General features: G+C 45.2%; 1 protein-coding gene across 5 annotated transcripts in view; it reads right to left on the reverse strand.

The window, feature by feature from the left end:
- The window catches only part of SETD1B (SET domain containing 1B, histone lysine methyltransferase), a 57208-nt gene that overhangs the window by 13738 nt on the left and 20365 nt on the right, over positions 1-23105 (reverse strand). For all 5 annotated transcript variants that reach the window (XR_007506745.1, XR_007506744.1, XR_007506743.1 and 2 more), the window contains exons 7-12: positions 10250-11020; positions 4934-5104; positions 3901-3988; positions 2771-2988; positions 2371-2521; positions 1179-1631 (exon numbers count right to left, since the gene is read on the reverse strand). Coding sequence is in view for 2 of the 5 variants with exons in the window: in XM_049806141.1 (XP_049662098.1) it covers positions 1179-1631; positions 2371-2521; positions 2771-2988; positions 3901-3988; positions 4934-5104; positions 10250-11020 (1852 nt within the window). In the remaining 3 variants the exon portion in view is untranslated. The remainder of the gene's footprint in view (positions 1-1178; positions 1632-2370; positions 2522-2770; positions 2989-3900; positions 3989-4933; positions 5105-10249; positions 11021-23105) is intronic.

The following is a 23105-nucleotide window of genomic DNA, read 5'->3' on the forward strand; positions in this document are numbered from 1 at the left end:
AGTGATTTCTTGTTAGGCAGCTCAAAATAACATTTTCAAGTGAGAGAGCAAAATGAGGTGAAAATGCCTGGGGAGTTGGAAGGGAAGCATTCCCCATTTGTGCTGAAGGGTCAGATCCCTGTAACTCCTGTACAACTGGGCTGGGCTGCACAAGAACGCTACAGTCAGAGCTTGATCCCACAGCTTACCTGTAAAGCTCATTCCACATGTCAAGGTGCCCAAATGCAGGTCTCCCCAAATTTATGTCCTTTCTGCACACTGACATGTTCCAGAAAGGATCTGTGCAAAATAGGTTCTTCTTTGCCCTGCCCAGTTTAACATTTTGCTTCTTTACAGCTCTCAGATTTTATGGCAGCCAAGGAGTTATAGCCTGTGCAGGGACTGGATTTCCAACTCTCCAAGTGGCAAAATATGGTGCAGTCCTCAGACTCCAGTCCTGCCCAGGGCTCACACTGCAGGCCACACTAGATGTGCTTTCCCTATTGGCTCCAGTTTTTAACTTTTCAATTCCCCCCTAGCTGCAGAATTTGTCAAGCTTTATGCATCTCACTCCTGTTCTAGTGAAAGGTTTCTAATTTCCTTGGTTTAAATACAACTCTGCATTGAATGAAGACAATTTTCTTCTTCCAGAAAAACAGGGAGTATCACTCATTTAAAAGGATTAAGTAAAAAAACCCAAACAAACCACAAACAGTAATATTAGGAACCAGATATAATTCTGAGACTCCATTCACCTGTCCCATATAGCTTCCCAATCACATACTCATTCAGTATTAAAATAAAAAAGAGCCAGTAGTGACTCATTAAGCACAGATTCCTGTTCTGTTTTAGCAGCCATGACTTTTCTATCTTGAGCTTCAGGCACCACACCATCCAATCAGTCACCCCTGGACAAAAACTGTTCAGTTCCTGTACGACACTAACTAAACTGGCCCAGGATAAGATTCTGGATACAATAACCACAGTATTTTCAGTAGCAGGTGGCTTGTGTAGAGCTCCTTTCTAGAAAGGGAAGTTCAGCACAGACCTCCTTCCTGTACAGATAACCCCTAGCCTAGAGCCAAGACTGGAGGAAGAAAGAGAACAAGGGAAATACAAAACCATACATATTGGATGGTGTGAGAACACTGTACTTGGAAATGTGGTAAAAAAATTCCAAACCACATGGAAGGGCATACCTGGCCCACAGATGGGAGACAGTGCAAGTTTTGTCTCCTGGTCTCTTTGCATAACCAAGTGTTTCAGTGTTTCAGCAGCAATAGATGCCTCTGGGACTTCACCACATTCACTTTCCCCTGCCTTGATTTCTTCCATGCCTTCATCTTTCACTGCCAAAGCTGGCTCTGTGAGTCTCAAGTCTGTTGGATCTGTGTAGTCATCCACAGGATACAGCTCCAAAATAGTCTCCTTCTCATCATCAGGAAGCTCATGACCAGCAGGTTCGTGCTCTGTTTCAGCAACCATGGCTTCTCTGTCTTGATCTTCAGCCACCTCTTCCTCCTCTTCCTCCTCCTCGTCTTCATCATCCTCATCCTCATCCTCTGAGTCTGAACTTGACTCAAATTCAGAGGAGTCCTCACTTTCATCAGATGATTCAACTTCAGCCTTAGAAGACGAGGGACTTGCTGCATCTACAGTAAGAACAAATTACCATTAGTTCCGCTTTCTGAGTCCATTAAACAATCAGGGTCTAGTACAGGAGCAAATATCACTTCCACACTGTAACAGCATGGAAACAGCATCAACAGCAGTGTGTGGGTTTGAAGGAGTTGCCTCCCAATTAATTTATTTTTGCAGAGACTTATAAACCATGTATTTGGATGTTTACAACATTCACCATACAACAGGCAGTTCCATGAGCAGCAGAGCTAGCACTGTCTGGCACCTTGCCCATGTGGGTCTCTTGGAGGATTACACCTTTACAGGAGTTGTACTAAGATCTTCTGCTGCCTTCAGACACAGCTTTAAAATGTGAAAACTACCACCTTCCAGAAAGCAGGAATTGATTGATAGGACAGAAAGTTATTACTGGCTAAACTACCCCTGTTTGAAATCTGGTCCCTTCTCCTCCCAGCCACACATGTTTCATAAAACAAGCACAAACTTAGCTGGCTTTAAGACCTCTGCCCCTCTGTCAAGTTGGGCTGAGATCACTCAGGAGCTGGAGAGCTATTGCAAAGGGATCCACAGACTTGAGGGATCATGGAAGCCTCGCAGGTAACAATTAAAAATAACTGTATGCATTATCTTGTATAAAATCAGCCTTCAGTGAAAGAAGGTGCACAAATAAAAAAATCAGCTCACAAGTACAAAAAGGAGACCACACCTGACCCAAAGGCTATGCTTGCTGCTTCCACTGGAACTGCTTACCCTCCTCAGAGTCCTGCTCCTCTTCCTTGTCACTTGTGTCTATGCCTGTCTCCTCCTCCTCCTCGTCATCATCTTCATCATCCTCTTCATCATCATCATCATCTTCATCCTCATCATCATCTTCCTCCTCCTCCTCATCCTCCTCTTCCTCCTTTGAAAGAAAGCATTGCCAAAAATGAAGAATGTCTGACTCTGAGACCTGGCTGTCACTGTAGTAACCACCAGTGACTCTCAGAGATGCTGATCAGAGAACCTGAAGAGGGAATAACCTTACAGAGGTTCTCTTAGGGCAGACCCTAATAGGACCGCTCATCTTCTAGAGAAGGTAACTTTGGCATATGGAATTACTAGGCCCCCTTTTAATGACAGCATTCAAAACTGCAATCACAAACCAACACACCTTGCCAGGTGCTGCTTTCACCAAGCCTCCTCCTTCTTCCTGCTCCTCTTCCTTCTCTGAGGAGGACTCTTCCTCTTTCTCTGATGTCTCATCTCCCTCTTCTCCCTCACTGTCAAGCTCCAGCGGCCTTGCTGGTCGCCGCCTCAGCCCCACTGCTTCTGCATCCTTCTTTGACAGGTCAGATGTTGTATCGGAAGCATCCCTGTCCCTTTCTGACTCTGGTGAGCAAAAACAGTAAGGAAATTGCCATCAAATACCTTGCAAGGGAGGGAAAGAGTTGACTACATAATGGAAACTTTTTCTTTGGGAAGATCAAAGTTAAGGGCAACGTGCCCATGTGGTGTGTGAGTTCCCAGGCTTACAGGGACTTACTAATTTCACAGTGCAAGTGAGGGCGAGACTGGATGCAGGGTGTTGAAATGCCAAGGATGGCAAAATGCGGGTGGCCAAACCTGACAAGCTATAGGCGGAGCAGCTAGGAGAGATGGCACGACAGAGGTCAGAACAGGTAAGCTGAATTTAATGCTTTTTTGTTTTATGTAAGTGCTTTACAAAACCCTGCTTCTGTACTTTGACTTCAAAACCAGTTGTTAGTCTGAATCAACTTTATGGCACAACTAGCTTGAATCCACTTTCTTATGCAAAACAAAGGGTATTTGAAGCTTTGTCTTACCTCTACTCTTCCCTGCTTCTAGAAAAACTGTTAAAATATTTTCAAATAGATTTTTCTAGCAAATAACTTTGTTTTGTTTTTAAAATCAAGTGCAGGGCAAACTCTTATGTGCTTTCTCCCACAATGTACCCACTGAGCTGCAAGCACGCCCCTCGAACAGTCCATGAACTCATCTGAGCTCCCTCTACTGGGTGACCAGCTCTGCATCAGCAGAACTAAAATAGTTATAAGTTATTCATAAAATGTGGGTTTTAAATTTCCCACCAGTGAATTTAAGATAACTGAATCCAGAGGAGACATCTCCCAGCTGATCCAGTTTTGTGAGAAGCAGGGCTTTGGCTCAGATCCTTCACTCTGTTTCTAACTGTAAGTGAGCACGCTGCTGTGAAGTTTAAAAGAACTCAGCTTGCACGTGGTTTGCATCTGCTCGAGTTTCAAACAAATGTGCTTTGCAAACCTTCATCTTCATCATCGACAGAAGTAGAAGGCCGTATTCTCTTCTGATCTCCTGCTGAGGCAGCTTCAGGTGGCTCCTTTCTTTTCACCTGAACAAAAGACACAATTAGCATTTCTAAAACTTTAGAAACAGCAGAAATCAACTTCTTAAGCAAATTGCTACTGCTTTACTTCCCCACAGTGACTTACACCCAGTAACCAAGGGCCACTTCCCCAGCTCTTGATCCCTTTATTTGCTTGCAAACAGAATTTCACTGTGAATGAAATTCTACCCCTTCAATTTGCATCAAAACACTGTGGATACCATCACTTTGAAGATGACAGAGAAAACTTGACAAATCCATGTGTCCAAGATGTAGCAGAACAGAAAGAGAGCCTGAGCCTATAACATCTTGAACCTCAAAGCAAGTTTTACTCTAAATGAAGACTGTAGAATCTCTCATCCCAAACCTCTACTTGCACCTTCTGTGCATTCAAAACCCTAATTTCAGGGAAGCTCTCCACCTTTCCACACCCTCTCCCACTGCACACTTTTTTTAAGATACTTTTCATTTTTTATGCAAATACTCTTTAAACTAGGTGACCCTATGATTGCAAGTCTGATTCTGTAAACTCACATGAGGCAGAGAACACTTTTAACCAAGCTTCAGGTGAGACTCGGCTGCCAAACTGCAAGACATTCTAAGCAAAGAGATAACTGTGTAAAGCACTATGAGCATAAGCGTATTTTACAATCAGGCTGAAACACTGTGTCCTAAACACACGCAAATGTCCCATTTACCTTGCAGAGCAAGGAGATCCTTTACAGATAATTCACACAAGTGGTAAATGAAAAGCTAAGGCTGGGAAAGAGGATCCTTGCTCTTACAGTATACTGGTGTGTTACAGGTGATGCTGTCAGCAGCAACCCCGTAAGTGAACACAGACTGGGGCTAACAGCCTGTAGGGCTTTGGAGCACAAACCTAGAGAGGTCTGTCCTCCTAATACTCCTTTAGGGAATATTAGCATAATGAAGACTGATCTTTGTTTTTACCTTGAAGGATGGCAACCGGATGGCCCCTCGTAACCCAATGCCCAAGCCAATGCCCTCGTATCCTAGGCCTTCTCCTTTGTTCCAGTTCTCCAAAAGACAAGATGTGATTCGATCCTTTGGCTTTGGTTTCTCCTCCAGTTCTCCTCCAGACTTCACTGGAGTGAGAGACGCCTGCAACAGAGAAAGCACACTTGAGAGAGAATGTTTCCTGGGAAGCACGCAAACTCTGGAAACCATTTAGACAGTTAAAGTTTGTGAAATATCACTGCCTTGCCCAAGCATAATTTTCTCTATAAGCAAGGGCATCTGAAGATGCACCACATGGCCACACACACTTGAAAGGGAGAAGGTGCAAGAGCTCTTCTTGATAACGAGACCTTTCCATTTCTGAGAAGCCTTCTCCCCTTTGCATTTTAAGAAGTTATTTTCTCTGCACAAGGCACTAAAACTGATCAAGACAAAACTGCTGGGACTCCCAGAACAGTGGCTTAGCATGGAACATTAAGTGATCTGGCATTTGGAGCCATCACACTGGTAGGTAGTAGACACTCCTGCTTTCTCCACTGAGTATTTTAAAACATGATCTCAATTTTCTTCACATGCAGCTTAACATAGGCCAAAGTATTTCACAAGAAAGGACAAGGGAAATGAACAGGGCCATTAGCCCCCATGGCTCATTTCAGGTCTCTCAAGCACCTGGTGTGGGGACCACAGTGATCATGTTCCAAACAGCCAGAATCCAACGCAGATGCTAGAAGCAAACGCCGTAAAAAGGAGAAATGAAAGGGGAAGAAAACGTGCAAACATGAATGCAGGATTCAACAGCCCAAGGGAACACGTTCCTCCACCCAAGCAGGAGCTGCCAAGTGCCAAGAAGCAGCTACTGTACAAAGGTTCTAAACTCTGAAGGGAATCAAGGAGCTGGGATACACCACTACCCCCAAACTCCCAAGCACTGCAGGAGCCCATCTGGTCTGGTCACAGCTATGTGAGAAATAGAGCTACACATATACCTCTTACAAGTATTTCAAGCATGATTTAGACAAGTTAGCCTAACACTGTGTTATCTACCTTCATTTGCTAACCCACATAACTGAAAGCAACTTCAGACCTTCTAGTTGGGAAGAACTTTCTCCTTTTTAGTGTAAGGCACAATATAGCAAGTCAAAAATCACACACATCCATGTGTTCACTTAGCAACCACAGCCCAAGTCCAGAAAAACTGTCAGAAGGCTCCAGTCCTGTGAAACAGGAAAATCAAAATATTTAAGTGAAACACCTAAGGGTCTACAAAACTCGGTAACTAGACATGCAGCCTCATCTCCGCTCAGCAACAACAAACCCCTTTTCACCAGAGCCAAGGTGTGAAGGAAGAGCAGGAGTTCAAATCTCTACAGCTCTGGAGAGGCGGACGAGCTGGGGAGACCATCACGCATGGTGGCATGCCACACTTTTCTTGAGTGAAGGGCACTGGAGGTAACGTTCACTCACATCAGCCAGTGGTATAACACTGTCTAGAAGTTGGTTTCTCTTTCAGATATTAACAGAGCTAATTTGACGAAGCTGGCTGTAATCACTGAAGAGGAAGCATAAGCTCAGCTCTTCTGCTAATAAGGGACAAGACTAATGGGAATATCAAGCAGAGAATCCAGGCAGCAGGACTCCATGACCAGGGATGGCTGGTTATTCCTGGCACTCTGCTTAATGCATCTTACTCGGGCTTTCAAACCTAAACCCATCACTAGGTTCAGGAACAGGGAAAAGCTTTCCCCTAGCTCAAGCAGACAAGGTCCATGGTACTTGCTGCCTTCCCTAGCAACATGCTCCTTAGCAGCTTTCACCTCATACATTTTCCATCCCACCTGACCTAGGACACCAGCTTTACTCTTGAGCTTTCCCACCCTTTAGCTATGGCATGATACTTCCTGGCAGTCAGTCAGCTACCCCAGTCGATCCCTTTGATGGAATATAGCAGCCAAAAAAAGTGAGAAAAAGAGAGAAATGAGGCACAGGAGGTGACAAGCGTGTTGCCTTCTTGTGCATCAGTGAAGATTCAGGGGCTGCCAGCAGCACTGTGTAGATAATACTTGCTGTCCTACTAAACTTGAACATTGTATGTCAGTCAGGGGAAAAAAGAAACCTACAAGGCTTCCTGCTCTTATGCTTGGGGAAGGTCAGGGATATAGCAGACCTGCAAAGCCTCTGACCAGAGGGACATACCTACTGTAGAAACTGGCATACAGTGGAGCTCATGCACTTCCAAAATGAGCTTTGATGTCTCCTGCGAAATAACAGGAGGGCTCCTGCAGCTATTAAAAGATATCTCTCCCTACAAATCTGCCTCATTTATTTCTAAAGAAAAAAGATGTAAACAAGCACATATGTTGTCTTATTTATACTTCCAAACCTCTGAAAATAATATAATTTCTTTCACTATTGTCAATCAGTAAGAAAAAGTATGAGGACCTCCAATTAAAACCATTAGGAGGGAGGAAATGGGGATGCAGGGTCTGTTTTGGAGTGTCATTTCAGCTCAAACAGTGCCTGGAGGTCTTGGTCCATTCTAGAAAAATCAGTGTGATGGCAAAGTACACAGGGAACTGACCTCCAGCTGCCAAGGAGCTAGACGGCTTATCCTCAGGTGTGCATAAATACATCGGCAATAGGAAGGTGCAGTTTAAGCTGAATACTCACATTTTGTTTTCCTTTGGCAAAAGCAGGAAGCTTATGACTAAGAAGGAATCCTGTCCTGCACCAACGTCAGAGGGTGCCCAGTCCTAGCAGAAAGGAGGCTCTGAAATGCATGAGATTTTTCTGCATGCGACAGGAACAAATGCCCTGCTAGAGGCTTCTCCAGGCAGGGTCCTAAAGCAGCAATGGTTCTGGCATTTCTGTTCCTGGACAGAAAGCACAAGTGTTTTTCCATGCAGCAATTTCATATTTTCAATTAGACTGCTCATATCCAACATAACCTGTGGCAAGGACTGTGGCAAGCTGCTGTGGTACAGTCAGCTTCCCTTCCCAATGTGGGTTACAAATTCCAGGTGAGGGAGGAACATGCTAAATCCAGCCATAGCTTGGGATATAAAAGAGCCCAAGCAACCGCTGAAGATCTGCTTCAACTTGTCTCTGCTTCTTCACTGCGGATGTCTTGTTTAAAACAATTCCTTGAGTACCAATTGCTGCTTTTTCAACTATTTGCTAGATCTGTTTCCCTCACTGCCCTGGAAACTGAGGGGCCTCCTCCAAAATTGTCAGCTCACGCTTGCTGGTAGGAGGCAGAAGCTCTGAGCATTAGTCAGGAGAAGAGGGACCAGGTTTCTTGCCACACATCACGCCAGCCAGCTCTAAGCCAAAGCAAATTAAACTGTCATAAAACAGCTGTTAAGCAGCAGTATTACCAACCTCTCTGGAAAGCTAAGGAGCTCTCCCAGGCGCTAGAGTTAACACACAACTGGCTTACAAAAGAAGGTGGTAAAGATACTGCTCTGAAAACTGGCATCTGAAACAGAAGATGTATCTGCAGGTTGTGGTTTAGTTTGTTGGTTGGTTGTTGGGGTTTTTTTACAATAATTCATTGTAATAGCAGATTTCTGGCTTGCATGAACCTTCCTATAGTGTTATTTTTGGTAGTGACAACTTCACCACATATTAGATCACAGAGCTGCTTGCTGGCCAACGTATGCCTTAAATTGGCTGAGAAAGGATCAGACAATTCATGCAAAGCTGTTTTCTTAACTAATCCCTGGAACTCCTCGTGTTTTTGGCCAATGTTCAGCTTTTGAGTTAATTGCTGCTGCACCACTGGGGAGGTGGGAGGAGCACAGAGAACTGGAAATACCCACGGATCTCATCACACAAAGTGGGGAACACCAAATAGCAGCTTGGAGCTAAAGTTCAGCTTCCTCTGAGATGCAAGAAGCCTCTTCACATTTGTCTCCTGATCTAAAGGTCACTTCCTCCTATAAGTCCCTTCCTGGAGGCAGCCAGCAGTGCCCCAGATGACAAAAAAAAAAAAATCAAAACAGCTAAACTTTTCAAATTTCAGGCCCTGGAAATACTGCACTGAGGGGGAAAAGGGAAAGGAGATGAGGAGGGAAGTGAATAACCCTGGGCTTTTGCATGGGCAGCCCCCCCCACTCTTGAAAGTCTTCCTGAAAGGAGCAAAGTAAAAAGGACTCTCCCACGTGTACATGCTCTGTTTGTAAAAGCAGCTAGCTTCATCCTATGACTACTGCTTGGTGGACTTCAGCTTTAACACAGCGTGCAAGCCCCTCCCTCCCCCCAGCAGAGAAAGTCTGCAAACATGCACCATAGGGCTGCAGTGCCACTCAGGAGGTCACCTAGACCATGACCATGCCCTGGGGCAGCAGCAGCTGCAGCAATGCCCTTTCTGAGACACCTGTGTAAAGACATTACAGCCCTCCAAAACACAGTCAGAAAAAACAGCTCATTTGCAGATCCCTCCTGGATCATGCCCCAGCATGGCTAGTGTATCCCACCAAGACGAACCGAGCAGCCATGCAGGCTGGCTTGGGCAATGCGCTGACAAAGACAAACATGCTCTCCGAGACCCTCACAAGGTGCGAGATGCACTTAGTCCCTCGCAGGGAAAGGGCTGCCTTGAGCTGGCCCCAAAGCTGGAGGGGACGAGCAGAAGGTCCACCCCAAAGCAGAGGGACAGCACTGCGAACTAAACACTTCTTACTCAGGCCCACGTTCAAATCAGTGGGACGGTGTGAGACAGAGCAGCAGTTCACTCCTAGGTGAGCAGTTATGGCTCCCCACACGTTCAGAGATAACTCTGCATGGGGTACCTCCGTCAGTGACTAGGAAGGACTAAAATTCCCAGCCTGTGTTTGTTCTGATGGGAAAGCAGCATGAAATGCCTGCATATATGGAGTGACACCATGGAAAACAAGCCAGGTTTAATACCCAGGTGCTAACCTGTCCTGAGGAAGGTGCCTGTAGTGATTGAGCACTTTCTAGATATTTGCAGGCTGAGGTCTGCTGCTCCCAGTGCACACTCCTGCCACTTGCTGCAGCACAAAGACCAGCCCCACGGGGAGGCGTGGAGCCAGGTGAGGCACAGCGACATGCATGCCTCCCGTTTAATTTCAGCAGCCTCAAGCAACAGGGTTTCTCACAGCAAAGCTATTCCATGACTTTACCTTTTGCTTCTATTTTAGTTACCGTAACATTTTAGGGTTCTGAGTTTTTTTAAAGTCAATTCCAACCCCTTCTTACCCATGCCCTGGCCACAAACATTATGAAGAGCTCTCCCTGGGATCCAGCACAGAGTATGTGAAAGCCTACCTTTGCCAGACGTTCCTTCTTATCCCACCAGTCATCAAATGCCCGAAACGCTACCACTTCAACCATCTTCCGGTTCAGGTCCCTTTTCATGATAGCCTTTAGTTCCTTCACTATGACCAGGAGGACTCCATCCACGGTGGCTTTGTGGGGATCTTCCTTCTTCGGCTCATAACCTGGTGGTGGAACCGAGGGGTCAAACTTGGGCAGTGGTGGCCACTGCTGTCCACGACCAAGAGCTGCTCCCATTGAGAAAGGGCGGTAGGGTGGAAGATTCACAAACTGCATCCGGCCCGTCATGAAAGGTGGATACTGGTATGTGTTTTGCGCCTGCATCATGCGGCTCAGCATCTGAGTTTGCATCTGGAAGGACATTGGCATGCCACCCCACTGGTTGCCCAAGACACTTATCATGTCCACTTGCATGACAGGGAACATGCCAGGGTGGAATGGAGGAAGCGGAGGCAAGATATGAGGTGGAGGGACCCCAGGAGGGGCAGGGAGCGGAGGCGGGGGGACGGTGACGGCAGGGTGAGTGGGTGGAGGTGGCGGAGGTAGCGGCGGAGGCATCGGGAAGCCTGGCTGTGGAGGTGGTGGAGGAGGAAGAGGAGGGAATCCTGGTGGTGGCATGGGGGGAATTGACGGGGCCATCACGGCTGTGTTGCTGACGGAGGAGTTCACCACAATGGTTTTGGCACATTCTGCACTGGTGATGGGTGCAGGGTTGGTCTCGTCATCAGAGATTTCCATGTCCTCCCCTGAAGAATGCTGACCCTGCGACAAAAGAGAGAGAAAAGGTGAGGAGCACATTCCTTTTACATTAAATACCACAGTGCTGGCTGCTTCAAACAAAAACTAAGTTTAACACACATTTTAATTGGGAATGGAGAAAAGCAAGCTATGCTTTGAAAAGACAGGGGCCATTGAGCAGCTAGTGCCTATTGAAGCTTTTTCCATGTCAGACCTCAGGAAGCAGAGATGTAAAAACTTTCTAAAAGAGCATCAGTACCAAATGAACAAAACCCTCAGCTTCTATGGAATAGGAGGAATTGCTCCCGTGCTTAACGAAACACACAATCCAGATGTCTTTCACTGCAAAATACGTTATCTCTTATTTGCATCTAATACTGACAGGTGCATTACACCATGAGTTTTTATTCCTCAGTTTTCACCACACACAGAGAATTACCCTGTTTTTTAATTATAATCTCTGGCTCATTCGCTGTCAACTCTTAATCTCTAATTGTGGGAAGACAATACTTCCACATGGTTGCTGCTACTAAAAGTTGTCTTGACTAGACCACAGCAATTCACCTGGAAAAAAAGAACCCCAAATCTGCTTAAATTGACTTTAAACATCAGAGTCATAAATGCTGGGATTCAAAGACATAGTATATGTCATATTCTTGGGCAAAATGAATACTTAACTAGCCACAAGAAAAATACAGAGTTATATAAAATGCTAAAACGATGTCCCTCCTCGACTGTCAAAGGGATGGAAACTGGATTAAAACAGAGGGTGCCTGCTTGCTCTGAAATCTCAAAGCTGCCTGATTAGGTCTCATACAACAGAAAAGCCTCATGAGCTAGCTCCATCCTCAACAGCAAATGGTCACACATGCACACCATGCCCTACAGGCACTTCAGTCCTGAAGGTGTCTCCAGCACAAAGAAGCCACACATGTGACTGTCACATCCCTCAGGTATTGTTAAAACAAATCCTGATAAGAAATACAGCAACAAAATACTGCTGGAAGACATATTCAACACACTGACAGTTTATTTAGGAAACACAAATGGGGTTGACCTTTAACTAGTGGGATGTCAGCAAAGACAGGACAGGGTCCCAACAACCTTCTCCAAAACTATTTCTCCCATTCTTTCTTTTCTTCCATCTAAAATCATCAAAACCCACCACTCTTGTGACAGCAAACATCCCTCAGCTATTTTCAGGACTGAAAAGCAGAAGCACTCATCATGACCTTCTCTCCCAGGCTCTCTACAAGCATGACTGGCTTGCCTCCTTTGAACAACTTACCAAGCACTTCCTTCCTCACAACAGCTTCGCACAAAACAACCAGACAGTTTGCAAGTTGCCACCAGCTGATCTAAATAAAGAGCATCCCCATGTTCAACAGAGCAGACCAGTGATGCTCCACCTCCGCCAGAGCTCTCCTGCCTGCCCTGGATGCTGCGGGCTCTAGCCCATCTGAGGCAGTACAAGATCGTGATCAAGTGTTCTTCAAGTGCCTCTCCGTATCTCAATCCTGGCAAGAGTTTTGGAACCTGCTGGCTGTTTTCAGCCAAATTTGACTGAAGAACCCAAAGATGTTTATTTCTTCCATGTTTTGTGCCAGCAGGCACCTCTTCCGTCTGCTCTCCTACTAGTCTCCCCAGTCTGAAAAAAAAAGCAGAAGAGGTCATCCCTTACCAGACAGGGGAGAACCTACACTGGGGAGAACGCTAGGAAGCAGGCTTTGTTGGCAGTTCTCATCCTGAAGATGCTGTGATTTGATTTTTAACCTGTGAATTTTGCACAGGGTTAAGGGAACAAAAGCAGAGTTGATGACTCTGCTATGAACTGTAGCTGTATGAATCTGAGCAACCACAACTATCCAAATCAAACCAAATGCTTCACATTTTATCAAAGGTCATCTCTGCTACAGCAGCTACCACCAGAGAGCAGGCTGAGCACAACGCTTGCAACAGCAGCTTTGCAAATCCTCCTGTCCTAGCACCTCCCCTCACCCTGGCTTCCCCGCATTCCTCTGCTGCAGCATGAACCCACCGGCTCATGCACCACATGGGTCACCCCCAAAAAGCCACTCGCAATTTTAGTGGTCTGAAAATGCTCAACCCCTCAGCTCAACAAGGAGACTACCATTTACCCCTGCAGAAAAGCTGAAAGCACAAGCCTGGCAAACCCTGCAGCAAGTGCTATCAACCCCCTGCTAAGCGTAACAGAGAGGGGACTCTCACAGAGTTGCTTTAGTGCATCTGTACATGCAGGGAGGTACTCCGAGGGCTGTTTTGTAAACCCCAAAATGAACAGCTACAAAAGAAGTAGAAATAATAATCCATCACACTTGAGTCTTTCCAAAGCTTAATCGTACCATCTCCTCATTGAGCTGTCCACATCTGGCCAACGTTTCTAAGTGGGTCTCACACCCTGCATCCTCTCCCCAGCTGCTCTATTGCAGTCACATCCCCCACTGAGGATGCTGGGGAATGAAAGGACATTCTGCAGTTTCAACTACTGCAGCTCCAGTGAAAGGGGCAAAAGAAGAACAAAGATGACGACTGTGGCAGGTGTAAACAAGTTTCCTGTGAAACAGACCCCGTTTTTCAGTAAGTGAACATAAAAGGCACTGTTAAAAGCACTGGCTCCAATTGCAAAAGCTGGATGATGCTGAAGGTCAGCATTGGATAGGAAGTCAGGAGTATTCAGGCTACCAAAGATAGACAAAATCAGCTTCATATTTACATTCATTTCATCTGTTGGGATATGGAGGAAAGTCACCCCACAAAGCCTTGGTGGAGCACCAGCACCAGGCAATGTCACAGGGAGCTCCAAGCCACAAATCCTCCCCAATCCCCAGTCCCTCCTGCAGGATCCTACACCCTCCCAGTGCTACCCAACACCAATCTGAGTCACCACTCAAGATCGGTCTGTGGTGAGTACACAGTACTGGTCCCAAAGTGCCTGCCCGAACCAACACATCCTCCCTCCCTGGAGCACCACCAGCCCAGAGCAGCCCATCTCAGCCAGTCCTGCTGCAGGAGACCCATGTGCTCCTGCCCATCACCCAGAGCCCTCTCTCATCTGCACCAGTCCTTTACTCAGTCTCAGTACGAAAGAATCCTGCCTGATAAATGAGGTTGGTTTTCCCTCTTGAAGGAAATACCAGATAGAAAATGCTGATCCTGAAATTGCAGAGAGGTGGCAGGACTAGCCAGACTCCATGTTGTAGTGCACAGCAGCTGTCTTCATTCATACATGCATTTATTTTTACTTAAGCTGAAATGAGAACTGCTAAAGCAATATCTAGCATTTCTGGAAGACTGTAAGACTTTTTTTTTTTTTTTTTTTTTTTTTTAATTCTTCTGGTGCTCAGATGGCTCTGCAGGAAGCAACAACAGATTCCCTGCTTCCTACAATGCTGGGCTGACAACTCACCTGCACATGTACAGTGAACACAGTCTGTGCTCCAGTTTTATCCCAAGCAAAGGAAAGGGAAAGAGATTAAATGGCAGGGAGAAACAGATCAAAAAGGGGGGGGGGGGGGGGGGGGGGAGGAGGGAAGGAATATACAAGGTTAGGAAAGAGGTCAAACCAGAAGAAGATAGTCTACAAGGAAGTCTTTAAAGAAAGTTAAGTGGAATGAATATTTAAAGCGGATGAGCAGTTACAGGAAAGTCATATGTAAGGGGGGAAAACATGGGCACCGAGTGAAAGAGATCAAGGTACAGAAGCAAAAACCAAGAGGAGACATAGAAAGATCCTCTGTTATATGAATTTCTTTTCATTCACCTGTCGGAACCTGGATTTACTGTGGCTGCTACCAAATACCTCTCAGGGTAGAGCTGAAAAGTAGCTACACTGTCCTCCCAAAGAAACCACCTTCCAGCTGGCCTCCCTCTTTGCTCTCACAAGGGGAAAGAAAAAGTGAGCTGATATATGGCATATGTACTGCTAAGAGGATATCATGGCCATCACTATCAAAAAAACTGTGGCAATCACTCCTGGAGTTCACCTGCCTGTTTCTGAGGGCATCTGGTACAACGCCTCCAGAAAACCTCCCTTCAGCCCACTGAGAGAAAAGCCATTTCCAACTAAATTAATTTGTGCTGCCATCTTTACTTTGCATTAATTAAATTAAGAGTTAGCAAAACAGGTATTTAATTATATGCATGACACATTTTTCCAAAGGTGTTTTAATGATGCAAATTCATTGGGAGAGATTCACGTCAGCATAACTGGTTACAAATGGCCTCATTCATTGTTCACCCAAAATGCTAACTGCCACCTTTAATACCGGTACAGTGTGTTTTAGCACAGGCAGAGCCTCCTGAGTTAAGTGAAGGGAACATCCTGAGATCTCATTCCTGGATCAGCCTGAATAGTGACAGAGTAGAGAGCCACTGAATGCAGGGTATCAGTTTTATCTCAGAGCAATACCCAGCATTTAGCAAGCAAATGTTCATACCTGCAGAAAAAAGAAACTAAATCCTAATATTTGCATGCAGAACTGGCAGTTTCCAGATGTGAAGAGGCTGTTCTCTCCCCGACCCAGAGAAGCACTGACACTGTGGCAGCGGTTGGGAGCTTCATCATAGATGCTGTTCGGTACCTTTCCTACGGGCAGAGGAACTTCACATGCTTTCATTTCCTTTTAAAAAGGCCATCTGATAAAGAATTTACTCAGAATTTCAGAATGTATTTTGAATACCATAAGCTTACAGCTAATTTCACTTAAATATTCTGCTGGGTACCAAGTTACTTATATTTGAGGTAGGGAATTTATATCACTGAACATAGCAACTATTCTTGACATGGCCTGGCTGAGCTCTGGTACATCAAAATAATGAAATGAAGGATTAATGGCATTCAGCTCGATGCGAGGTCATTAGCTTTAATGAAGTGAAGCATCCCATGCTTGCAAGAAGCAGCAAACCTTTAAGCCCACTGCAACTTGCACTCACAGAAACCAAAACAGAACAAAAAAATTCACTCTAAGCCCTAAAACTTCAAAACCTCCATATTAAAATACTGAAAATCTTTGCCATTTAAAATGTTAAGAAGCAGCTTTTCAATAAAGCTAGAACTAGAATCAGAAGTGGCTCTTGGACAAAAAGTTTTCATAACCTGGTCAAACAGTCATCACTTGTTTTTGGATTAAGTCCATCCAAGGGTCTAAAAAATTCTTAAGTGAGCAAGTCTCACCCTTTATCCTTACAAAAAAGTAGGGAAAGAAAAGCCTTCAGTGGTGAGGGGGAGAGGACAACTGACCAAAGAGGGTCTCACAGCAAGTCACTGATGGGACTTGAGAATAGACTCCAGGTTCCTCTGACTTCCTATTCCCTGGCTCCAGCTGCCTTCCCGCACCGAGCTCACACCATGCTTTGCATTTGACAAGAAAAACGGCCCTAGTGCAATACACTGTGATCCCAGGGTGAAAATAGCCTGAGTTCTCTAACACAAAACTTCCTCTTCCCAGACTCCTTCAGCAGAGCACATTAAAATGAACACCACATTTCAAACCTGCCACATTTCTTACAACACCATCCAGAACAAAACGGAAGCCTGAGGATGCAAACCAGCCACCTGCAACTCTTCCTCAAAGACATAATTTCAATTAAAAACTCCTTAAAAAAAATACAAGCCCATTCAAGTTCAGCCCAGAGAATCCCACCATCCTCTTTGCTAACAGAGTGAAATACCTCTTGCTGTCCAAAATCTACATACCAGAGCACAGCGAGGGTTTCTGGGAGTATTGCTTTGCTCACTTTCAATCTGCTTTTAGCTAGCAAAGAGCCTGCAGGTTCTACACATTCTTGGCAAAGCCTGTAAAGAGGAGCCATGCCTCTGAACTGCCCTCTTTGCTTACTGGGAGTGCAATACTTGAGCACAATGACATGGCAGAGGGAACGTGCTAAGCATTCACACCTCATGGTGTCAGGCGTGAACAAGGCAGACTCAGTACCATATTTACAATACATACAAATATTTTTACTTTGTTAACTATAATTATAGCTCTTCCTCTGAAAGAACACACACAAGGGTGGTACTTTGCTGGTGTTGCAGAAGTGGAGTACAGGAGGGCAGAGCTACTCAAGGTGCTTAGCCAGCCATTTAGCTACAGCAGCAAAAAAACCCAGAGCAAACCGCTGCCTGCACTTTCCAGGGTGAGCTTTCAAGCCTGTTCAGATAACTGTGCCATCATCAGCACCCATGGTGGCTTGCATGGGCCAGCACACCACCGCTGCAGCCTGGATCTACAGTGAAGTTTGTTTACTGCCTCCTCCCCGGACGCCCTGGGTTGGTTAGTCACGTCTTTCTACCTCCTTTGGGCAGCTAAGAGAACACCCATCCTCGTGCTGCTGTCAGAGCATGCAATTGCAATCATGGCAGCTTTTAATTGGGACAAAGACAGCTTTCAGGTGTATTTGCACTACAGTAAAATTCCTAGCTCAGTAACAGGCAAATGGAAAGATTAACACATTACAGATCAGTGATTGTAAGTATCTTCAACAACATGTATTTCCATCTCAAGAACAGAAGACTGCAATATTTTTATATAGCTGTATATTTATACAGCACTTTGCAAATCTAACTCACAGGCAAATGTTGCAAACAAAGCAGAGCAGAACACAGACAGATCAGGGCAATAGACTCACCGCTGTCCCCCACAAAGAGGGGCACTAAAAAGGCTGCAGTGGAGCAGGGATTTCTCACAAAAGGAGAGACATTACTTGGGTGTTTTGATTTCTTTATTATTGATTGTTAAAGTATCTCTCACTACTTGAAAAAGAACATTCAAGCTCCATGAGATGATAATACCCTACCTGACACATACACTGTCTTGGCTCAGCCTGTGTTTTGGTCTGGTACTTATTTGCAGCGCTTCTTTGGCACAGACAACTCTCCCCACACCTACAGGGCTGTGCAACAAGTAAAACAAGTGACAATAATATTCAGGTGCTCATTGTAAACAAACAGCACTGTAAACACCAGCCTAACTTACGCCACTTTCTTTTCTTCTTCTAATGCCAAGAGGGAACTTTAAGTCAATACCTCAAACCACTGAAGGATAGAGGGAGAATTCCCCATCGGTCCCAGAACAGGGGAACGGGGGTGAGGAAATGCCACCATGGTGCTTGTTTGTCTCTCACAATGTGCTGCCTCAGGTGCTGGTCCCTAATTAGACCATCCTGTACATGGGGAGATGCCACAAGTTGGGATTTTGGAAGGATACGAGGACGGAGCTCACCTGGGCTTTCAGTGCACAGCAGAAAGGGCCCTTGAGAAGGGGAGGCACATGGAGCTAAGGCTTACAAAGGGAAAAGATCTCCTCACTCACTTCCAGTGTTTCCTGACACTAGAAACTTGTAAATTGACTTGTGTTTTAAAGACAGCAGGTGAGCTGGAAGGCTGCCCAATGGTCCATGCCACCATTAGAAAATCTAGTGAATTAAGATGACAAAATGAGCTAAAATGACTCCTGTACAATGGGCAGAAGTGCCAAAGACAGTATTCCCAGACTCATGCAAATCTGCACCGCCAGTTTCCTGCAGGCCCTCGTACGCATCGAGCATCTGAGATGGGTCTTGACACTTTGAGGCACCGTTTCAGACTCCAGAGGGGATTATCCTCTGCCTTCTCCCCACAGGACAGTGGAAGAACATCAATGTCTCCAAGGAAAGAAACAGAGCAGTAGCTTAAGTCAGTATTTCCCAAAGCAAAGACCCTGATGTGACACAGGGCATGAAATGGGCCACAAAAAACAGAAAAATAGGAGAAAATAAATGAAACAATTGAACAGGAGGGGTTCAGGCTATTTTCACTTGATTGTACCTAGAAACTCCAGTGGCTGTACGAAACAATGCATGGATTCTTCTTTCCAAAGGTTGAGATGGATCTTGGAGTAAGAAACACCCACTTAGGCAGCCTCTATGCATCTCCATAAGGCTAAGAACTTTTTTTATTTAGCAAGTGATCATGGGAAGGACAGAAAACTCTAGGTGAAGCAAAGAGGACAGAGATGGGAAGCAAATGCAGTGTCATTAGTGGTCTGAGGTAACCAGATCTTCACTGATCCAGAAACAAGATGACTTGAGAAATGTGATCCCAATGGGAGAAGATTCAACCAGTATTCAGTACTTTCAAAAATCCATTCTCTTGGCAAAAGAGCACCATACTTCAGTTTTCAACGTGACTTTCAAGAGGCCACTGCAAGAGCTTCCCAGGACAGCAGTCCTCAGAGCCATAAATTAAGCCAGTGGGAAAACAACTGCCAGATTTGCCTGAGCAGAAAGCCTGAAGAGAAGAATTGGCAGACAGGACAAAAACTTGCCAAGGGTTTTTCTCTGTTTGTTAGCAAGTGGATTACCTTCCACAAAAAGGGTGGTTTAATTCAGGTCTTTCTCCCTTCCAAAAGGGAAAGGAGGCTCTGACCTGCAAGCTTCATGGCATATGATGTGGTTATACGGTTACACCATTCCTGTTGGCAAGATCACCGAAGAAGGGATATTTGGAGAAGCCAGACATTACCCCTGGGCTTCCAGCATGCACAAGAGACTCTCTGGTGTCTGCAGGGTCAGCTCTAGGAAGAGTGCAGACTAACATAACACCCTTTGGATCCACATTCATCAACGCTGAGACTGGAAACTTCCAGATCCCCTGACTGCACAGACTTGAGCAGAGACAAACATTAACATACAACTAGGCAGATCACAAAATCCAGTAAGAGTATGAGACAGGGAGTCATTGGACCCCAGCCCGTGATCAGGGATGTCCGGGCAGCCCGTGCGTGCCCCAATGCGAAGCCTGCCTGGACAGTCGCCCCTTCTGCATTATATGAACAAATACGAACTGGCAGGGCGAATGTGTGCCAATTCAGGGGCTGCGTCATGCGGCCATAGTGTTTTTCATTACATATGAAACACCCTAAAATTGGATTTACCATCTCATGGAACCATGGCCTTTTCCCTCAAGTCTTAAGTAGATCTTATTAAGGGGAAAAAAAAGGTTTCTTTATGGGGGGGAGGAGGAGGTAGGGAAAAGGAAGGAGGAAAAGAGAGGGGTGTTAACATTGGGGAGCCATGTAACAAGGCAGGCTCTTTCCACAGCAATGGTTGTTCTGGTTTCCCTATTTCAGATGGGGGGAAGGGATAGCTGAAGAGCTATTTGCAATCTAACTTCAAAGGCTTTAGTCGGCTGGGAAGCTAAGTCATGCATAAAAGGATGGTAGAGTGGCAAGAAAATACCCCCTACAGATAAATTAGTCAGGGAATGTTCTCTGCTTCTCCCAAAGACTTTCATACAGCCAGACTGACTTTACCCAGGTAAAGCCGTTTTCAGACACCAGGTTCAGTGATGCAGAGTCCTGGGAACAAACCAGCCAAATCCAACAGAGGAACTAAACAGTCTCTCTGAAAAAGAGAAAGGCAGCAGTAAGCACGCAATGGGCTTCTCCCTCAATTTCTGCCATCTCAGCTATTATCAGTAGATTTTATTCTAAGGTTTGTCCACACACAAAAGATGCAGAGTTTGAGGCAGCATCTCCCTCTCTAAAGTTGCAAAGAAAAGCAAGGAATTTAGGAGAAAACACACAGTATATGGAGAACTCATTTCCCAAATGATTCTGAAATGCTCTGTTTTGTTCTTCACGCTGGTGTGCAAAAACACAACCACATTTCTAGAGAGTAGAAGGTACTTTACAACTGAAGATAAAGAAGGCAATTGGCAACATCAGATCAGAGTCCATCTATAAGTTAAAAAAAGTAACTGAGTGTGCAGAGAACACAAATACCTTACAGTTCAGTGGCCGGCAGGAGCTCATACGCCATCCCCTGAGCTTACCCTCATACTTAAACCTTAGGTCAAATGGAGCCACAAATTCAGATCTTGCTACCAAGAGGTCGATAAGAAAGCAGATAAGCTGGGAAAACAGTCTAGCTTCCCAGCTGATATCAGTCTATTGAAGAATAGGTTGTACACATACTGTATTTAAACACATTTTAATCAGCAGAACTAGGCCAATTTGATATTCTTCCCCTTTTACATACTACTACTATACCCTTGAGTATCTGAAATCACATGGCTATTACTGTTATGGTAGCATTTTCAGTGCTCTGTTCAGTGCTCTCTGCATTTCCAGGATTAGTAGCAACAGCAGTTTCATTTGTAAGACCTGGACGTCTGCAACACAACTTGTGCAATGTTGAGTCTCCTCAGAAGGGAGGGCAGAAATGAAGGAATTGAGGTCTTGAAGGACAACAGGCAAAAGAAAAAAAGAAGAGCTTTTGTTAGATCATTCATCAGTACCATCTTTTAAAGTTCTTCTGCTCACTGCCGTCTGCTCTCAGAGCCAGGTGCCATTAGTATATCCCGAGTCAGCAGTTCAGATACTTGCCTTCTTTCTCAAGAGGTATGATAAGCCTGGCTTCTCCCTCTGCTCTCCAAGAGCTTGAGCTATTCTTGCCCTGAATTTCTAGGGTGCAGTCCTGATCTGTTCATGCAGCTGGGGAGCAAAGAGGCCTAACTGTTTTTGGCACCTGCAAGAAAACCCAGGAGCCTGTAGCCCACAGCTGATTGATGTAGCCCAGAACAGCCCTTTCCAAACAAGTAGAGCTTTTACTCTCCAAAAAGTGTGGAACGAGCAAGGGGAAAGAGTTAAAGTCCTGATTTTTATGTGAACCTTTCCCTTTCCTGAACACTTTTGCTGAGATTTCATGAGCACTCCACTACTGGCCTGGGAGGTCACACAGACTTAGCACTACCCTCCTCCCAGGAGCTCTCTACTATCCCAGTACCAACTATTTGAGAAGAAATAAGAAAGCATGAAAGAGGGAACATACTGTTAATAAGGTCTTTAGGACCTTGTTATCCTTGTTATCATCTTGAGCACAGTCACAGTAGCAACACAGTATGGTTTCAAATAAGAAAACTTGTGTCCTTCTGTTCTGGAGACAGTTGCTGCTATCATCCCAAGATAGGACAATAGGACATCTGCTGTGTTTCTGAAATTCCCAGCAAAACTGCTGCAGAGAAGACTGTTCAGCCAGTCCACCTGGTCTTGACTGTCTGACAAAAAGCATTTAACCACTTTGGATGAAGCCCCCACTGCAGGTGGTGCAAGTGCTCCAGGCTTACTGCAACACAGCAATAGAGAATGACCCTGGGGAACGAGGCTCACAAGACAAAAACTTCTCTCTAACTGGCTGTGGCCAGACTGCGAGCCCTTTGCAGCAATGACCACAAATGATGACTGGCACCCTAACGAGCTTAGCAGGCTCCACTCATTTTCTGAGCCTTACAACACAAGCTAACAAGTCCTTCCCAGCAAAGTGCCTTAGACGTATTAAAACCCAGCTAGACCGCAGGAGACGCTTCACTCCAGGGAGCCTATTTCAAGCAGCTAAAGCAGCTGAGTAGAGATGTTCTTCCTCAAAAGTAAGGGTGAGGCCAGCAAGAAACAGTTCCCCTTTGGTAACGTTTCTCTTCTCTTACCGATCTTCTCTCTGGAGGCATCTTGAATTTTTCACTGCTTTATTTCCTGCTTAGATTTTCCTTCTCTTGCTGTACTCTGATTTAACCAAGTGCAGTCAAAGAGAACAGAATCAAGCACATCAGCTGAGGTATGCAACATATTAATTAAAACACTAAAAATCTTTCTCATTCTAAGACAAAGCCTAAAGCAATATCCAGCCAGAAATACCTTCAAGATGTCTGTCTCCAAAACCTCCTCAGTGACGGAAAGGCAACTTTTTCCCCATACCACTCCTCTTGGGTGATGGAAACATAACCCTTCTAGCCGCCAACTGTTGACTGATCCCTTAACAAAATAATCTCTGTGCAGAACATGGCATTTCTCATGGCCTGCTGGAAGATAGCAAACTTTTGCTATTAAACTATCCCCACTATATGCAAAATAAATTGTGTAACCGCAACTGTTCTAAATTACCAGAGTGGAAATACCCCACAGCTGGGCTGCATTCCCACTGCCATTTGTGCAGGCATAAAATATTCAAAAAAAGAGACAAGAGGTAGAGTATGCTGATTTCCCCACCTGTCCCCTAATTAGCAAGCAGGAGGTTTAAAACAAACACATGGAAACACTCTTCATCTAGAGCAAAA

This window comes from Accipiter gentilis, chromosome 7 (assembly GCF_929443795.1).
Source record: "Accipiter gentilis chromosome 7, bAccGen1.1, whole genome shotgun sequence".
NCBI classification, from domain to species: domain Eukaryota; kingdom Metazoa; phylum Chordata; class Aves; order Accipitriformes; family Accipitridae; genus Astur; species Astur gentilis.